Source organism: Brienomyrus brachyistius, chromosome 3, assembly GCF_023856365.1.
Source record: "Brienomyrus brachyistius isolate T26 chromosome 3, BBRACH_0.4, whole genome shotgun sequence".
NCBI lineage: Eukaryota > Metazoa > Chordata > Actinopteri > Osteoglossiformes > Mormyridae > Brienomyrus > Brienomyrus brachyistius.
The window spans coordinates 24,635,679-24,654,444 of NC_064535.1; the positions used below are offsets into that span (position 1 = coordinate 24,635,679).

General features: G+C 48.9%; 2 protein-coding genes across 4 annotated transcripts in view; one reads left to right on the forward strand and one right to left on the reverse strand.

Moving 5' to 3' along the window:
• LOC125738432 (gamma-secretase activating protein) lies at positions 1-17,241 on the forward strand. Of its 2 annotated transcripts, none has more exons than XM_049007348.1 (31): positions 1-325; positions 552-616; positions 707-763; positions 842-911; positions 1,090-1,137; positions 1,262-1,350; positions 1,617-1,686; positions 1,832-1,881; positions 2,167-2,271; positions 2,958-3,014; positions 3,172-3,218; positions 3,491-3,576; positions 4,135-4,212; positions 5,220-5,294; positions 5,483-5,575; positions 9,935-10,155; positions 10,344-10,413; positions 10,506-10,591; positions 10,966-11,046; positions 11,275-11,409; positions 11,671-11,729; positions 12,086-12,117; positions 12,441-12,502; positions 12,780-12,875; positions 13,440-13,510; positions 13,617-13,711; positions 14,145-14,264; positions 14,973-15,034; positions 15,364-15,465; positions 15,562-15,658; positions 15,732-17,241. In XM_049007348.1, the coding sequence occupies exons 1-31, from the start codon at positions 238-240 to the stop codon at positions 15,830-15,832; spliced, it is 2,568 nt and encodes an 855-aa protein (XP_048863305.1). In that variant the 5' UTR covers positions 1-237; the 3' UTR covers positions 15,833-17,241. The 2 variants fall into 2 exon arrangements, with proteins under 2 accessions (XP_048863305.1, XP_048863306.1); XM_049007349.1 differs by having other exon boundaries at positions 555-616.
• The window catches only part of ccdc146 (coiled-coil domain containing 146), a 15,690-nt gene continuing 13,611 nt past the window's right edge, over positions 16,688-18,766 (reverse strand). For both annotated transcript variants that reach the window (XM_049007346.1, XM_049007347.1), the window contains 4 exons: positions 17,913-18,041; positions 17,623-17,760; positions 17,271-17,519; positions 16,688-16,888 (listed from right to left, as the gene is read on the reverse strand). In XM_049007346.1, coding sequence (XP_048863303.1) covers positions 16,688-16,888; positions 17,271-17,519; positions 17,623-17,760; positions 17,913-18,041 — 717 coding nt within the window. The remainder of the gene's footprint in view (positions 16,889-17,270; positions 17,520-17,622; positions 17,761-17,912; positions 18,042-18,766) is intronic.

An 18,766-nucleotide genomic window follows, 5' to 3' on the forward strand; every position in this document is an offset into this window, starting at 1 on the left:
TGAATTGGGGCGAAGGAAAGAGTAGCTGGGAGGTTCCTTATGGAACGCTTTGCCCTTTGCACTTGCGTGAAAAACTTACTCTATCAATATTCGAGTGAGCATCAAAAAAGGACTATTTACATTACCATTCTGCATGTGCTACTTACACGTGAATCGATGTATTTCTGACAGGTCCTCAGCATTCTTTTGCTCCCGTATTGCTGACAGCGCAGTTGTGGTCAATATATATAAACCCATATGCTTAACTTAAAGAAAACCTTCGATCTTCAGAAAGATGTGTTTTCGCATATTTTGAGAAACGACAACTCAACTGGAAAGGCGAAAGGCAAGTATTTAAGTCGATACCTATTTCAAAAGTAAAAGTTTTACTTTCGTCTTCGGTTTGCTAAGAAGGCAGCATAACATTATGTAAATTATATCAGGAATATAGTTTGGAATACGCACTTAAGAGATTTTAACCATCACAAGTGAATTGTGGCTGCATCCTGATCTCGTAGTACGCAGGTAGTGATTTGATTTGGACCTGTGATTTAATGTTTTGACTCCTTAAGTAGCAGAAACAAATGGGAGAATCCACAACGTTGAGAGAGATGGGGGCGTTCTATATTCCTGGAAAGTATGTCAGCATTTCCCAGTCCATTTAAAACTGTTTTCTGACTATCATTATCACAAACGTCTTTCTTGAGTTGTACACTTTTCCTAACAGGAAACGCCTGGGACGACCAGAATAGGGAAATATGATCTCAACACGAAGGAGCATAAGGTATGGGGTGAAGGACTAGGTGTCTTTCCCATGAAGACACGGAGCATGAGAGTAAATCACTTTCTTGTCTCTTGTCAGCTTCTCTATGTTTTTGATGAGGATGTGTTGGTCAGTAGCTGCTCAGTCAACAAGGAGGAGACTCTACTGGGTAGGCACCTTCTCTGGGGATGAATTCTGATTCTGAGTCAGCTGTACCTGGGTCAGTCTAGTCCTGTTTGATTTTATTTCAAGATGATTCTTATTGCCTCTTAGCCCAGTGTGTTGTCATCTTCTGTTTTATAATTAGACATGCTGGAAGGTATAACGGTAATTATGTTTTTTTACAGCCGTCAGTCTGTCACAGAGGTCAAAGAAGGAGGGTCACCTGAGACCTGGTACGTGCTGTCATCCTGTTACTATGGCGATGCCGTAAATACTGTAATATAGTACACAGTGGCGATCAGATCTGTGTCTGTTACTTATAAACCTGAATGCCCCCCCCATTCTTCTGTTTTTCAGTGCCAAAGTTTCTCACACTGCTCATTGAGATACAGCCGATAAACAACACCAAGGTTTTGAAGGCTGTCGACTGCACTGTCAGAGTGCAGGTACCGGAATTTGTGGCATAAATCCCAGCAAAATGAAAGCCATTTTGTGTCAAACACTCTTGTTCCATCGCTTGACACAAGATATGTCTGTTGACATTTATAGCCCAGCCTGTACAATTTTAACTATCACATCCATAATGCACTGTCTGGGTGTGAATATGACGTGGTGGTGTTTAACATTTACCTCATAGGCTTATTTGCCATCATACTGTATCAGTGTGCCTTCAATATTTTAGAAATGATTTTTGAAATATTTCTGCATCAAGTTTCTGTATCCTGAGCCTGGGAAGAGATTAGTGACTGAAAGCCACCTGTTGCTGATAGTGGAAGATGGATGTAAGTGACATTGTTGCTGTGGTTTCTTGTCATCTGCAAATGTTTCATCTGCCCATTAATGCAGAACTTCTGGACAAATATAAGACATCTCTGTTGGTTATAAAGATGCTTATGCTTGCACGGGTATTCTTCTCCCATCTTCCAGATGTTGAGCAGTTCCATATCCCCTTGACGAAACTAGAGGGCTATAGAGTGGTAAGTTCTCTGCAGCAGAACAATTAGCTGTAGTCTGTTTTTGCTACTCAGATATTGTGAAAATGCTTCCTGGGTTACAAAGGGGTAGAAAATCTCTGGAAACTTTCCATTCCATGGGAAGTTAGGATGGGAAATTTTGGAAATATTCCATGTTGGGAACTTTCCATTGCTATTAATGAGAATGTATGAGAAAATTCCCAGAATTTTGCAACCCTACCTGATTCGTGTTGATATTGTTAATTTCCTGTGAAATTTCGATGATCCCATATATATGTCCTGTTTCAGGTGATTCAGAACCCAGAACGTCTGGCAAAAGATAGGATTGCAGAGGAACTTAGTTGGGTGCAGTGGGATGGAGAGACACAGAGACTTTTTTACATCACCTCCAGGGTATACAAATCCATACACACTTACGGCTGGTTCATACTGCTCTGCATGCGTACTAGTGAATGTCTCCGCTTGAATTCTTATGACACATTTGATGTCATTGTGCGCTTCCGCGGACAAACGCCTGATGCACTCTAATTTCTGTCCACGCAGCGCTGTACGCGCAGCTCTGGACACACTGTGCATGATCGATTCTCTAGCGTCTACTTTAAATACCAACATGGATGCTGCCCATGAGCGTTGTGGTAGTTTGCAGACCCGACAAACTACTTACAAGGCAATATAACTGTTACACCCATGTAAATGCGTGCGCATACTTGTCTAGAATTGAAAGAAAGCCAGCTGACCAAGGTTGGCAACCCTCTGAATTTGTAAATCATAGAGAAGTGGGACACAAACGGGACACAAAAATAAAAATATAAAAATAACATGTTGCGTGCATGTGCAAAGTGTGCGGCTTGACCAGAGAACTGTGAACGTTTCCTTGTACGCAGACACAAGCATTGCGTTTGTGCAGAGAAATATGAACTAGCCTTTTTAGTGCTGAGATCAGTGCTGACCTTTAAAAAGCAGAGACGTTCATTGTTCTTTTTGTATAGTTTCTGGTTCCTCCTAATTCCTAATGTTCGTTCCCTTTTTCTGTTGATGCTGCATTATTATTTTTATCTCTGTCTTTTTTTTTTATTCAGGAAAGGCCCATAGTAAAATGTCTGCAGTTTTACCCAGACTGCAATTGTGAAACTGTGGTGAGCTTTGCCTATTTTGCTTCTACAAAAAGTCTTTAATTTCAAACTCCGACGGTCTAAACTCAGCATCTTCAGAAAGAGGAATTAGCGATTGTTGCTGGCGTTCACGCAAAATTTTGGTTTATGTTTTATTAATTTTGATTTGTGTTTTATTAAGTTTGAGCTCCCTGTGGACTTGGCTACCAATCCCTTTGCGTCTGCAAGGTAAATTAAATTCGATGGTCGTCTAGCTACTGGTAATGTTGCTCAACAAATGTTCATTTGCTTTACGAAATATTATGGAGGAAAACATAAAGACGCGATCTGAAGAAGCAGATTACTGTGCTGAAAATGAATGTAGTCATAAAAAATGTAAATTGGATACAGAAGTATTAGTTGCTATAGATTCTTCTGCATTCTGATTTCTTGCCTTTTGCTTTTGTGTGAATTTATGTTTTGTGGCTTTTCTGAGATTGCAGCTTGTGTCTGACTTCTAGGTTTGTTAACTTGGGCTATGACTATTACAAAGATGGCAAAGTGGAAGATGAGGGGTTGAACTTGGTCGTGCTCACGAGCAAAACAGGTTAGTGTCTTCTCTGGAAGAGATGCCGTCAGTTGTCGCATGTGAATTTGAACGCAGTTTCACTGTTTTTGTTTTACTTTCGCATCCTTCACACACTCACTGACCCTGGCTCATGAAACTTCCAGAAAGTAAGTGTGAATGCTAAACGGCCACTCGTGACGCTCAGCACAATCAAAGTGAGGAATCGCAACAAGCCGCTTCTGCCGTGATCATTCACTGACGATTCTGATTCCAGAATCCAAGCACTTTCACTGTCACTGTAATTCATGTGATTGCCTTTTAGCAGAGTTGGTGCACCTCTTTAGGTGGGGACTGGGTGAGGGTTGGCTGCATAGAAACTTCATTCTGAAAATGCTTAGTAAATCATTAGGAAATTAGTGACAGGCAGGACATTACTTGATTGAATATTCCAGATATTGATTTTATAAAATTCTTGAGTAAGAGATGTGCTATCAATGTTCAGTTGTCTTGTGATTTCCTTCTGGGGGAGGGGGGGTTCCAGAAACCTCACATTTTTCTGTGTCATGAATTTAATTCTGCCTTTAACCCCTCCCACAGGGAGCATGTGCATATGCTACAGTCAACATCTCTGTGCTAATGAGGACATTACGTACACGATCGCATTTGTGCACAGAGGTACGTAACGAGCACATTACGTACACGATCGCGTTTGTGCACAGAGGAACGTAACGAGCACATTACGTACACGATCGCATTTGTGCACAGAGGAACGTAACGAGCACATTACGTACACGATCGCGTTTGTGCACAGAGGAACGTAACGAGCACATTACGTACACGATCGCGTTTGTGCACAGAGGAACGTAACGAGCACATTACGTACACGATCGCGTTTGTGCACAGAGGTACGTAACGAGCACATTACGTACACGATCGCGTTTGTGCACAGAGGTACGTAACGAGCACATTACGTACACGATCGCGTTTGTGCACAGAGGAACGTAACGAGCACATTACGTACACGATCGCGTTTGTGCACAGAGGAACGTAACGAGCACATTACGTACACGATCGCGTTTGTGCACAGAGGAACGTAACGAGCACATTACGTACACGATCGCGTTTGTGCACAGAGGTACGTAACGAGCACATTACGTACACGATCGCGTTTGTGCACAGAGGTACGTAACGAGCACATTACGTACACGATCGCGTTTGTACGCAGGTACGTGGTGTCTGCTGCTCAGTGGTAGCTTAGTCCATTTCTCACATTAGGAGATAATTTAACGCATCTGCCTTGCATACAAAGATGCAATTTTTGTGACTGGCATCATCCAGTACCTGCGGTATTAGTGATGCCACATATTATCATTGTATGTGTACCTTAAACCTATTTGCTGTCTTGGTTATTGTTAAATGGACAGCCTATTGTCCAAACATTATATACTGCAATATGCAATATTTTGGAGACGTTTTCAAAAGCAACGCTATTCCGCTGTTTTGAAATCATGCCTAAAAAATTGCCTGAGGGGAAGGGGATCATCCACTGCAAACCCTCCTACAGCCTTGTAAGTCATACTTAATAAGTATGTACAGAAATGTGTGTACTAGGTCAGGGGATGCAATGGTATGTATGCACATATACAAGCGTACTATGTGAGCTAGCACTCCTCTTCTTTTAGGCTACAGTAGGACCTACACTGTGGCCCGAGCAGAAGGCTTTACCTGCAGCTCCAGAATACTCTTCTTTCAACTGGGTAAGTAGGCTTTGTTTCCCAGGCTCTAGTCCCCAATCCTGGTTCCAGGGCTCTGGTTCCCAAGGTCAGGTCTCCAGGCTCTTGTCCCCGGGCTCTCGTCCCCAGGCCTCTTACAGTTCAGCATGGTTAGTAGAAGCACTTATTCCATGACTGTAGTCTGACTGATTGCAGAACCCTGTTTCTCCCAGGATACTACATTGTGGTGTACTTGGCCGATTGCTTCCTGCACCTGATTAATGCCAGGCAGCAAGACCTACCATGCTACAGCCTCTTCCTCTCAGGTGAGGCCAAGTCATTTGTTGTCCATTTCAGGGTGCATGTTTCCTTGTTTTTATTCCATATAGAATGAGGTTGTAAAGCATTAATGGAGAGGATGCATATAAGGCTTAATCGTGTCTCCATAGCTACTTAAGGGTATACCCACATTTGGCACGGTTACCTTGTACCGTACCCGAGCACAACTGTCCCTCCTCCCCACTCCCCCTGCTGGTCACATTGCACTTAACGTTCTGGGCTCAAGCAAACCTTTGTCATCACTGTGCAACATTTCCTGTTTATTTTGTGACATATTTGGGTGCAGTGACACATGGCCCTCAAAGATTTATCGAATATACAATGCAACAATTTTCATCCAGTTGGGCTGCATATTTGAAAATAGTCCCATATTTTACCAGATATCAGAATTTTTGTGTTGCATCCACTTGTTCCTGGGTACTCTCATCAGCTCAAATTTCCAATAAATACTGTACCTCTGCCATAGACCAAAGTGATCCCTTTGCCACAGTGTTTTGTTAATTTGTGTCTACCCAATCTGTACAGCCTACCCAATCTGTACAGCCTACCCAATCTGTACAGCCTACCCAATCTGTACAGCCTACCCGATCCATTCCTTCCAGGTGTGACGTCCGCTCCTCGTGTGTGCCACGCCCCCTAATTACCCACGTGTGATTTCCTGATCGTGCCCAGTCGTGTCTTGTTTCCTGCTGCCTTGTTTCATGTATTTAAGTTCCTGATTTGTACTAACCCGGGTCTGTCATTGATGTTGCCCGATGTCTGTTCTCGCCCTGTGTCCCTGCCTTCGTGCCAAGAATAAACCCCGTTTATCCGTATCCCGCTTGCCTGCCTGCTCCTTCCGCACGATCGCCGCTCTGCTCGCGATCGCTGCCGCCGTTCCCGTGACAGAATGACAGACCAACTCAACAAGGCACAGCAGCAGACCGAGAGCCAACGTCTCGGTCTGCTGCAAGAGGTACACTACTGGCTGAACCAGCCCGACGTCCAGGAGGACCCCGTCGCGCTGCAATTGGCCACCGACAGCTGCGATCTCCTGCTGGCGATGTCCCCATCGGAGGGCGGGCATCGTCTAGGAGAGGTGCGCTCCCACCTCAACCAGCTGGTTCAGCGCCTAACAGCGCGGAGGTTGGGGCTGGACGCACGGTGCGTCCCGGAGGTTGTTCCCCAGCCGTCCGTCCTGTCGGACGTGGAGCAGCCTCCCGCGGACACCGTGACAAAGAGGAAGAAGAAGAAGAAGAAGAAGCACGCGATCGCCCCTGCAATCGTTTTGGGAGCGTGCGCGCTCATCCCCGCTTCTCTCCTAACCGGGGAATTGGAGGACTCCCCGGCTGACCTCGACGTCATCACCGCAGCTAAGCTGCCTGCGCTGGCAGCTTCCCCAGTCCGGGGAGAGCACCCAGCCGCCGCGGAGCTACTACTTCCGGCCCGAGCGGCTGGCCAACAAGGGGGCCCGCGCGGTGCGGGACGCTATCCCGCGTGTGCCCCGGGCACTTAAAGGGACCACGTCCGTCTTGCCCGCACGGGACCTGCCGGTCCCGCCGCCTGCAGCCCCTGCTCAGCCCGAGCAGCCGCCTCCTGTGCCTGCAGCCCCTGCTCAGCCCGAGCAGCCGCCTCCTGTGCCTGCAGCCCCTGCTCAGCCCGAGCAGCCGCCTCCTGTGCCTGCAGCCCCTGCTCAGCCCGAGCAGCCGCCTCCTGTGCCTGCAGCCCCTGCTCAGCCCGAGCAGCCGCCTCCTGTGCCTGCAGCCCCTGCTCAGCCCGAGCAGCCGCCTCCTGTGCCGGCGGACCCCGCTCCCGTGCAGCCGCCTGCGCAGCCGCCTTCGCTGCCTGCACAGCCCCCTTCGCCTGCTGCAGCTCCAGGGCAGGCGCCCCCACTGCAGCCACCTGCTGCAGCTCCCGGGCAGGCGCCCCCACTGCAGCCAGCTCCTGTTCCTGACCGTGCTCCTGTTCCTGCAGAGGCGCCCCCTCTGCAGCCGCCTGCTGCAGCTCCCGGGCAGGCGCCCCCACTGCAGCCAGCTCCTGTTCCTGACCGTGCTCCTGTTCCTGCAGAGGCGCCCCCTCTGCAGCCGCCTGCTGCAGCTCCCGGGCAGGCGCCCCCACTGCAGCCACCTGCTGCAGCTCCCGGGCAGGCGCCCCCACTGCAGCCAGCTCCTGTTCCTGACCGTGCTCCTGTTCCTGCAGAGGCGCCCCCACTGCAGCCGCCTGCTGCAGCTCCCGGGCAGGCGCCCCCACTGCAGCCACCTGCTGCAGCTCCCGGGCAGGCGCCCCCACTGCAGCCAGCTCCTGTTCCTGACCGTGCTCCTGTTCCTGCAGAGGCGCCCCCTCTGCAGCCGCCTGCTGCAGCTCCCGGGCAGGCGCCCCCTCTGCAGCCGCCTGCTGCAGTTCCCGGGCAGGCGCCCCCACTGCAGCCGCCTGCTGCAGCTCCCGGGCAGGCGCCCCCACTGCAGCCAGCTCCTGTTCCTGACCGCGCTCCTGTTCCTGCAGAGGCGCCCCCACTGCAGCCGCCTGCTGCAGCTCCCGGGCAGGTGCCCCCACTGCAGCCATCTGCTGCAGCTCCCGGGCAGGCGCCCCCACTGCAGCCAGCTCCTGTCCCTGGCCCCGCTCCTGTCCCTGGCCCCGCTCCTGTCCCTGGCCCCGCTCCTGTGACTCCTTCACCCTCACCCCGGCGACATCGACCCCGACCGGGGGTCGGTATGTCTGTGTCCCGCAGAGGGAGGGGACACAGACGTCGGACTGGGGTCCCTCCCGCCCTGCCCCCTGGCTCGCCCTCCCTCGCCTGCGCTCTGGCTCGGTTGGCGCCTGCAGGTCCTGGCCCTCCGGGTCGGCTGTCGCCTACGGGTCCCCCTCCGATGCCTCGTCACCCTGCCTCGCTCCCCCCTCCGGTGCCTGGTCGGTCGCCTGCGGGCTCCCCGACGGCGGCTCCTCGGTTGCCTGCGGGGCCCCTACCTCCGGCCCTCCACCGGACGTCGCCGCCTGCTGCGGCTCCCCCCTCCTCCGGGCCTTCGCCGTGGGCCCCTCCTGCTCCCTCGTCCCCTTCCCCGGTGCTCCCTCCTGCTTCCTCCCTGGCCCCTCCGCGGGTCCCTCGCCCTGCCTCCTCGGCCCCTCCGAGGTCCCCTCCGGCTCCGGCCTCCCGGCCGCCTGCGGCCCCTCCGGCTGCCTCCCGTCGCCCGCTGGGGCTCCCTCGGGCTCCCCTTCCTTCCTCCTCCTTCTCTCCCTTCTTTCCTGTCCCTGTCCCGCCTGTCTTTGTTCCTCCTCCTGCCTTTGTCCCGCCGTCCTCTGTTCCTGGTCCCTTTGTTCCGCCCCGCTCTGTTCCTGGTTTCCCGTCGTTCCCTCCCGTCACTCCCGCTCCTTTTGTTCCGCCTGTTCCCTCTGTTTCTCCCTTCCTGGTCTGTCTGTCGGCTTTTCCTGTCTTGTGTAGTGTCCTGTCCTGGCTCCTGCCTCTTTGTCAGTTTTGCCTGTCTGTCTTGTTCCCTGTTCCCCGTTGATTTTTTTGCTCTTGTCTTTCTGGTCCTGTTCTGCCTCGTCCTGTCCGTCGCCCCCTTCCTTGGCGCGCCCGGTGTAGCGCGCCTTTGGGGGGGGGGTTCTGTGACGTCCGCTCCTCGTGTGTGCCACGCCCCCTAATTACCCACGTGTGATTTCCTGATCGTGCCCAGTCGTGTCTTGTTTCCTGCTGCCTTGTTTCATGTATTTAAGTTCCTGATTTGTACTAACCCGGGTCTGTCATTGATGTTGCCCGATGTCTGTTCTCGCCCTGTGTCCCTGCCTTCGTGCCAAGAATAAACCCCGTTTTCCCGTATCCCGCTTGCCTGCCTGCTCCTTCCGCACGATCGCCGCTCTGCTCGCGATCGCTGCCGCCGTTCCCGTGACACCAGGTGTGTAGTGTACATGTGTGCATGCATGTGCCAGTCACATCACTGATGTCATGTCTGCGTTCCGTGTTTGGACATAGTTAACAATCACACTGGATGCATACCGTGCCCGAGTCCAACTGGTCCGTGCCCAGGCCCAGCTCTTCAAGCAGATGTACCAGACTTGGTACAGATCACCTAGTATCAGTATACCCTCAAGGGGCTCAACTGGCTTTTGCTCAACCGTACTTTTGACTTGCTGTTATTATATGAATTATGTCACCTCACATGACATTTCAGGTCAGTTGCGTGCAAATTAAGTGTCTGTTGAGTTTAATGAAATCTGTCCCTCGAGAACTGGAATCTGACCTGAGGAATTTGGGTGATAATACCATTTGTTCCCTGGTCTGGTGTATTCTTGATGTTTATAGCACATATGGCTGTAGATCACATGACTCAGGGCATCCTGGCACATTATAACTATTTCCTTTGGGCCATCAGGTGCCGGTGCCAGTTTGGGTCCACTGTCCCCAGGCTGCCTGGTTCTGACCTTTCCCTGGGCCACCTTTTTGGACCCGCACATGGGACGCATGTACTGGGCAGACCTTAGCAGTCCAGTCCTACTGCAGCTGCTACGGCAGCCTGGCCCGGATGCTCAGCGGTTGGCTGCTTTGCACTGCCTGCTGGGACACATGGGCCCCGACCCTGATATGGAAAGGCAGGTGAGGTCAAGCAGAGGGTCAGTCCTGTGTGGGTTCCTGTCTGGAGGCAGGGTTAAAAAAAAAAGGATAGTAATCATGTCATGTGGCTGCTTTGTGATTGGAGCCTCTGGCAGACCCAGTCAGGTTCTGGTACACTGCCCAGGCATGACGGACCACAGTCCGCTCAACTGGCTTGTTGTTCGACACAGGTTGTAGACTGGATCTGTGAGAGTGTGATGCCCCTCGAATCCTTCGATCAGATCCAGGAGTTCATGTTGGGTGAGCAACCGGAGCATCCCAATGACCTCTGGCATCGTTGCTTGATTATCATCTTTAAGATAGTGCAGATGAGAAAGATCATCTATCGACAGCCTCGCTGTACAGGACGATATACCAGCAGTCTCCTAGTCTGGACAACGTGGAAGTTCTGCCATATTCGTCTCTGTTTGAGAAGAAGGTGAGGGGTTGGCCTGAAGGGGTTTGATGTCTGTTCTCCTACCTTGTAACTGTTTCATTAATGTCCTTATTTGGATATTACCATGCACAATATTCATAGATTAAATCAGTCACTTCAAGGTAACCTACAAACTGGCGGCAGTGACACATGACCTCGTAAAGTCTGTGGGTGACACGTTATATTCAGATCACACAAACATCTAACAAAAAATGAAAATTTGACTTCGCCCCAGGGAGGAAAACAAGAGAAGTTTTTGATATTGAAATCCACGAAGAGCATTCGGTTGGATGCACCAAGCACCCACAGAGTCTGTTTAAACCTGTTCAGTGATTTTTTTTGCCCCAAACACCATTTGAAGCAGTGGGTGCTTTCAGGAACTGTCTGATGGCCTGAAGCTCATTCCAGGGGTGAGGTTCACCTCCGACCTTCTGCCTCCACCCTTGTTCAGGGGAAAGGTGAGGTTTACCTGGGTTCAGTTGGTAGGTGTTTTTTTTCCTCTTACGAATTAGACCCTGATGTAGCTATTAAACTTTTCTGAAAATTCATACATTGCCATAGAACTGCTGTTTAATCTTAATCTTGTTTTATTGACTCTTAGACCAAATAGAAACATTCAGAATAAAGCTGGAAACAATTTTACGAGTTCTAGCCTAAACTTTGCTTTTATGGTTCTGTTCGGAAAGGCCCAGAATCTCCGGGGATACTGGGAAGAGCTGCAGTGGAATGCAGAGAGGATGAAGTACTTTGAGGCTGTCCCAAACCCGCGGTTCAGAACCTCAGCAATGCGGGCAGAGTGGACCAGACTGCAGGCAGAGCTGGTGAGGGACTGGGGAACCTGTAGTACTGGCGTCACACACTAGGCCTGTTACATACAGATAGATTCTAGCCTTTTATTCTGCTGACCATGTCTGCTGTTGGCTTTGCAAGAACATTTGTCCTCCCTTTTGTCCATTAAAAAGTTAAATGCTGCTGAAAAGATCACAAATGGGAAGGCCGCACACCTCGCCCTCTTTATGCGAAAACCAAGAGGAGGCAGTGGAGACATTGGGTGTTTCTGTCATTTTCTTTGCCCCCCCCAGAGGCTGGAGGGGAAGAAGTCTTCACGACCTTTACGTAACATAGAGGAAAACACCAAAAAGTAGGTGGTGTGGGGCGTGAGGCATGGATGAGGAAGTGAAAGTGCAGAGATGACGGCTGACTGGGGGGAAGGACACTGCAGAGGAGCCTCTCTGGTTCAGGGTTACTGCTGTATTCGCTTCAGTACACTGATCCTCCAACCAACTGCTGTTAAAATATACAGAAGACTGCTAGAGCTTGTTGGAGTCATTGTACTTCCTGTTCTGTATGGTGATGTCAGAGGGTGACATTTATCAGAAAACATAGAAGTTCTTTGCTTAGTGTGATATCTGCGTGTGTAACCATGGTGATCAGCATTTATAATTCTGGTTGAAATTCCAGCTTTTAACACATGTTTCTCTCACGTTGCTCCCGCAGAGTCTTATCTGTAGTGGACACCTGGCAGTTAGGTGAGACTCCGGAATAGGCGTTTTAGCCTGGCACACGCTGACAGAGTCAGGCTAAAGTCTTTCGGTTCCTTTTGGTTTCGAAATGTTAACAGCAGCAGGAAGCTCGATTTCATAGCATATGAAGATTTCCTGTTTGCATCCCTAGAGATCACTGCTGTTGTGTCACTGGGGAAATACTTAACTGGAATTTACAACAACTAAGTAATGAAAACTGCAAGTCACTTAAGCCGAGTGACTAAGTGGTGGTGGTGGTGGTGGTGGGGGGGGGGGGGGCTTAGAAGCATATTTATTACTGAATTATGAAATGACTTCCTGTGTCTCAGATAAGAAGGTAGTTCCGCTGTTCCACAATGAAGATCACCAGCAGAGGGCGCTGATAGGACTGGTAGGTTTTTAGTACTAATTGTTTCACAATGTTAGTAAATAAACATTCTGGACCTTCGTCTACAGTACGACTGACTGCCACTGCATGGAGGCACCAGTCAGTAAGGAGTGTATTATACTGCTTGTCCTAAAGTTCTCCTCAGGAATGAGAATCAGTGTTTCTCAGCTTCTGAAGGACAACTTCAGCATGAATATCACTGCGGTCGAACTCAAAATGGAAAAACCCTATTTATTCGTGTTGGCACGCTGATGTTTTATCTTTGCTGTTGCCGTTTTAGATGGTGGACAAACTGAGAGAACACATGAACCGCCACTTGCCCCGTCTAGGGAAGAAAAAGATCGAGAGGCTGGTTGTTAGCTATGTGACTAATCTGGTCAGTATTCTTCCATTGTCATAAGATAAACTTTATTAATCCCTTAGCAAAAAGGTACGTAAAGTGCAGACAGACGCAATACTCTTCTGTATCTGAATTAACCTGCCAAGGGTTTTAACCTCATACTTTCACCCTCTAACGCCCTCCAGGTCGCCTCCTGTCAGTGTTTTATCATAAATATGATATTCAGTGCAGCAAATGAATGCTTTGTCATGAGCGTAATCGGCGTAACATCCTTCATGTCTGGCGATGAAACGAGAGCGTCTGTGATGTCGTGTTGTGAGCGCAGCTGGGTCCTTCAAAGGGAAACGATTGGCCCAACAATCAGGGCAGATGGTCCAGACTGTAAAGAGCATATGGAGATGGCTGTGGGAAGTGGGTGTCACGCTAAAGTAACTCCCATTTCCTCTGACTTCTGTGGAGACGGAATAGAATAGACTAGTGTGGATCTGTGTTGCATCTGTTTAGCCCAGCCCTACAAGGGATTAACCAATGGGATGTCAGGGTTCAGTCTGAGTCTCCAACATGACCTTTGTTGACCCCTGAACTCCCTTTCTCACCTAGCTGAAGCTGGTCAGGCACCTTCTGGAAGCCTTATGGGGGAAATACAAACTGGAACTGGGGGTCCTGTCTGTGTAAGTGCGTGACGACCAGCTGCTGGTGCTGGGGGGTGGGTGGTTGTGCGTGGTTGCCCTCGGGCTGGTCTTTTGTGTGATTCTTCTCTGTGCATCTCTGTCCCAGGGCACAGCAGGGCAGTGCCTCAGAGTGGGCTGTCTTCCATATGATGACACGCATCCTGGAGGCCACAGCTGGACTCTGCCTGCCTCTCCCCCCAGGTAAGATCACCACCCATCCCCCCTCAACTGAAATCTGGTGAAAAATATGTGATGATAACTTCCAATAGCAAATACAGAACACAGACTGGGAGCTTGATAGGTGAGCATCCTAAGGGTCCACAGCAAGCCTCCCACCTGTGTGTGAGCATGGCCATATCTGTATGGTACAATCTCACTTTTACTTTTAACCAAAGGTGGACAGTTCAGGTCCAGAGAGTAAAAATCCATATCAGGATTTTCTTTTATCCAAACAGTTGAGTACTCTTTGATTGTGACTCAACTGGTTGGTTGAAACAAAATCTTGGTCTGGATTTTAACTCCCTGCACCTGAACTATCAAATTTTTGACTTGCGTGTCATTATACTTGACGGTATAAGGAAAAGCATTTCGCTGGTTTCAGTGCTTCCCAGTAAAACGTGGTTTCCTGCTGCAGGATACCACACCCTGCTGAGCGTACTGGGCATGCGCTGCCTCCCCCGATACACCTTCATGCAGTACGTGGACCACGGCCTGCTGCAGCTGACCGAGCCCTTCGTCTCGCGCCTCATGACAGGTAGGCCTCTCTGTGCAAACGCACGCTCGCCCCACTAAGGTACATGTGATCTGTATATATTTCTGTAATTTCCTTGTGACGGATTACCGTCCCGTCCTGGGTTATTCCCGGCCGTGTGCCTGCAGTTTCTGGGATTGACTCCATATTCCTGCGACCCTGCATAGGACAAGTGAGTATAGTAGATGGATGGATATCCTTGTTTGGATTCCTCCAGATACTCTGGTTCCCCCCCCCACAGTCCAAAAACATCCTGAGGCTAATTGGAGTCACCAAATTGCCCATACGTGTGCATGTGTGAGTGAATGGCATGTGAGTGTGCCCTGCGATAGGTTGGCGCCCCCTCCTGGTTTGTTCCCTACCTTGCGCCATTAGCCTCGCCGTGACACTGAACAGGATGAGCAGTTACAGAAAATAGCTGGATGGGTGGATGTGGCGATCGAGAGGGCTATACATATTTATTTTTTTGGTGGACATAATTCTTTTTTTTGGTATTTTTTATGATCAAGATTATTTCTTTAATTTAAGCTTTGAAAAATACACAATTTATACATACTTTCATTGAGAGTTTTAGGGTTTTTTGAGGAACAGCTGTATTTAGTGATTTTCTTCCAGTAAACCCTTGAAGATAATTACGCGCAAGGGTAGGGCTATACCTGGAATAGCTAAAGCTTTGATTCGAATTACCGCTCTGTTTGTGTGTTTTTTCAGATCTCGACAACAGCCCTGACAACGAGGGGCTGAAATTTAGCATCATGAAGAGACTTCCAGAGGTAATCCGTTTTTAACAGCTGCTTCATGTCCAATAGCAAAGGCAAACAAACAAATCCTGGAATAAAACAACACGTGTCTTAATGCTTTTGTGCAATTGTAAATGCCAGATTAATGGACTGTTTTTTCTTTTAAATGGAGGGGGGGGTGCTTTGCCAGGGTTTTTGGGGTAAGAAATACCAGATACCTTGTAAATTTAACATCTGGTCATCTTCAGCACTTGATAAAGTGGTTTCAGTTGACCTTTGATGGGGCCAGATCTTCCATTACTAGGTTACGATGACTATGAAAGAATGTTACCCACTTCTTATCCTGAGTGTGTTGTTTTCAGCCAATGGAGCAGAAGACCTGTCAGCTCTGGGACCATCCCATCACTTCTGCCAGCATATCCAGGGGCTACGTCAAAGAACTGCTTGAAAAACGCAAGACCAAAGTATCCGTTTTTTCCATCTACTCTCTGCTTTTTTTAAAATGAATTTGTGTGCCTTTGAGGTAGAGAGCTGAAAAATTAACATTTGACGTCTTCCAGGGCACTACTTCTCTGGACAGTGAGAAGTCAAGCTGCTCCCCAGAATTCCTACCTCTCACCTACTTGGTCAAGATTCTCTCCGATGTAGAAAGTCAAGGTAAGCGGCACTTTCTGCAGCATCCTTCCAAATATCACTTTGTGTACTGAGTGCCTGTAAATGTGCTCCGCAGTTCTGAACCCATTTGAAGGGCAGGAGAATGTGGATGCCAGGTTTGTGGAGGAGACTGCACTGAAGCAGACCATGATCCTACTTGGTTTGGAGGACAAGTGAAGATGGAACTTCCAGGCAATGGCAGCAGCACAGGAAAACACTTTGGTCACTGGTCACAGTAGAGGTGACACACCTTAGGAACCAGATGGCAGTTATGGATGGCTGTACTGTTGATACATCATTATGTAACTATAGAAACCAATGTCTTTGTTTATGAAGCAGCTACGTACAAACCACTTGACTCTCATCATCTGTGCGTGCAATTGAAGTCAGTTTGTCTTTGTTGTTCAATGCTGTCCTCCAGAAATACCTTCTAAATTTATATTTCCCACATGAAGTAATAATATGCATCTTCTATAATAACAAACTAGGAAAAAAGGGATCTTTCTAACACATGTAATATTTCTGTGCAACTTGCCGCTAATTTAAATGGTGTCCTTTCAGCCTTATTACGACCATATTTCAGCATGCCTTGTGTTTATTGTAAGTGTTTGTTCTCCATGTTCAGTTGGGGGAACGTGCCTCTGAGTGCTGCTGTAAAACATGATCTTCCTGGACTTTTGAAATGCATTTATTCCCAAGCCAATGAAAACACAAGCGGCTTCTCTGGGGGTATTTTTCTTCGCCCCCCTTTGTGAGCATCTGAGTGCAAACTGACTGCTCGCCTTGGCCTCCTAACTGAGATCCCCTGTAAAAGATCTTTCCAGCATCGCTTGATGTTGTTATTGGTGAGACTGGAAAATAAGTGTAGTGGCATAGCATGGTAAATAAATTACAACACGATGCCTTTGGAAGAAGTGTATACTTCATAAAATATTGTATATACATACTTAATACAGGAATGGATCTTTGCCAGTGGGCGGCTCTAGGTCATGATAGGGGTGTTGGTGGTGGTTGGCGTTTTGGTGGGTGGACCTATATCTCAATGGGCTTGGGTTCAGGCTTGCGGATGTGCCTCATGTTGCTGCCCAGCTCAGTGGGTTTGAAGGGGGCCAGGGCTCCATAGGGCCGAGGCAGGGGGAGCTCGGCCCCCTGGGGAAGGTAGGAGTTGGGCCGTGGTTCAGCCGTGGTGTATGTGCCGTCCGGGAGCTGGTTCCTCTTCTCCTCTTCCATGAGCTGTGAGAAAGCAGGGAGCACATTTCAGAGCTGAAACACGGGGTGGTACGGTTCAGGGGAAGGCCCCCATAAGGATTATAGCTGTGGGGTATTTCCTGACATGATGTCACAATGACACAATTTGTAATCTGAGTAGCATAACATTGATCGTGTTGTAGCTGTCTGTAATATGTGAAAAAATAGAACTTCTTTCTTTTGGTTAATAGAACATCCTTATTCGTCTGACAATCTGATCTTTGTCTCAAGATAAGACAACAGTACTGTGAGTTCTTATTGAGATTACTAGCTATTCATTGTGCATGTTAACTGTGAAAAATGAATAAAAAAATACAATAAAAATTTATTATTCCCTAGCATGTGTGGCCTGTGAGCTTCTCCTCACCCTGGCCCTCTCCTGAAGGAATGCCTTGCGATGGTGTTTATCACTCTGGGCACGCTGCCACTCTAACTCCATGTCGGGCGAGGGAGGCAGGCCCTGTTCCAGCCGTGTGCAGCAGGAGTCCAGATGGCGTTCCCTGTTCTTCAGCTCCTGCTGCAGGGTCATGGCAGTGGCTTGCTGCATGGACAGCTCCGACAGCAATGCCATCATCTTCCGCGTCGTGTCTTTGATACGCCCCTGCACCTTATTTACCTGTTACAGGGAGAGCGGGGGCCAACCCAGTGGGAGAACGTGCACGTATGATGCTAAGTATTTTGCACTGGAGATTCGAACGTGTATGGAGAGGAGGCCCTACCTTCTTGGCTAGATCCAGCGTGTCCTGCTTGCCGTTCTCGGCTTTGGCCTGAATTCTCTCGCAGAGCCGGGTTACTTGTTCGTACAGCAGCTCCTTCTCCAGCAGCTGATTCTCCTGCTCGGCCAGATGTTCCTCCAGCTAACCAAAGAAGCAGCTTTAAAATGTCTGAACAAGAAACCACTGTTGCTTCACGCTGGGTCATGGTATATTAAGCAGGCTTGCAGGTGAATAACCTACAGAGGAGCATTACCACAATGACTATTATTATCACCATCCTCATCAGTCCAGACCTGTTCAATCTTCTTGGACAGCTTTGCAGGCGTGGGGTCTTCCCCAGCCAGGCTCCGAATGCGGTTGTCCCGGGCTGGGTCTGCCACGGCCTCCTCCAGCTCCTGCACCCGGTCTCTGCACTCCAGAAGCTGGGGGTAGCAAGGAAGGACACAAGGCTGAGAGTCAAGCAGGACCAGAGAGTCTTGGGTATTGGATGATCTCTATTAATGTCCTCGACTCTGGTATTCATGCCTCTACAGGAGACATTTAAATTAATTATTAATCATCATACCTACCGTGTGGATCTTCGCAAAAAAAAAACATTGCATGTTTTATTTCTTTGTAGATAGATAAATCATCTCCAGGCGGGTGGGATATTTTTCCCGGTATTTCATGCAGACATTTAAATTGTCCGACGCAAACATCTAATAACAATGTCACGGATGCACACACAAAACCCAACGTGTGTTTTCCTGCATCGAACAACACAGAAAATGTTTCATCTGTTGTAATAGTATCAAACTAGAGGTATGGAATTGGACGCTGGCCCCCGAATATCCATGCTGAAGTGCGGTTTTGTGGAGAGTGGGCTATCGCAGCCTTGCCACGGTGGACTGTTTCCAGAGTTAGGGTCAGTAGCCAGGCTGTGTGAGGAGGAGAGGCATTGATCTGAGTGCCAAGCACTTTTCCATCCAATGCACGGAAAGTGGACATGCTCTGGATGCATTCTCTCCAAAAACAGACATGAATACGACCTTTATAGAGTGTGAAAAATTCTCCTAGCCCACACATACAGTAACTGCTGCCATGACAGCAGGAACACACACAGACACAAAGGGGTTACGTTGAAATAATTTTGTTTTTCAACTAACTC

Bases quoted from the DNA above. Each gene is read 5' to 3' on its own strand.
- LOC125738432 (XM_049007348.1), top strand. From the start codon at position 238: ATGCTTAACTTAAAGAAAACCTTCGATCTTCAGAAAGATGTGTTTTCG. The intron at 1,687-1,831 runs GTAAGTGACATT...CCCATCTTCCAG, and splicing joins GCTGATAGTGGAAGATGGAT to ATGTTGAGCAGTTCCATATC. The intron at 2,272-2,957 runs GTATACAAATCC...TTTTTTATTCAG, and splicing joins TTTTTTACATCACCTCCAGG to GAAAGGCCCATAGTAAAATG.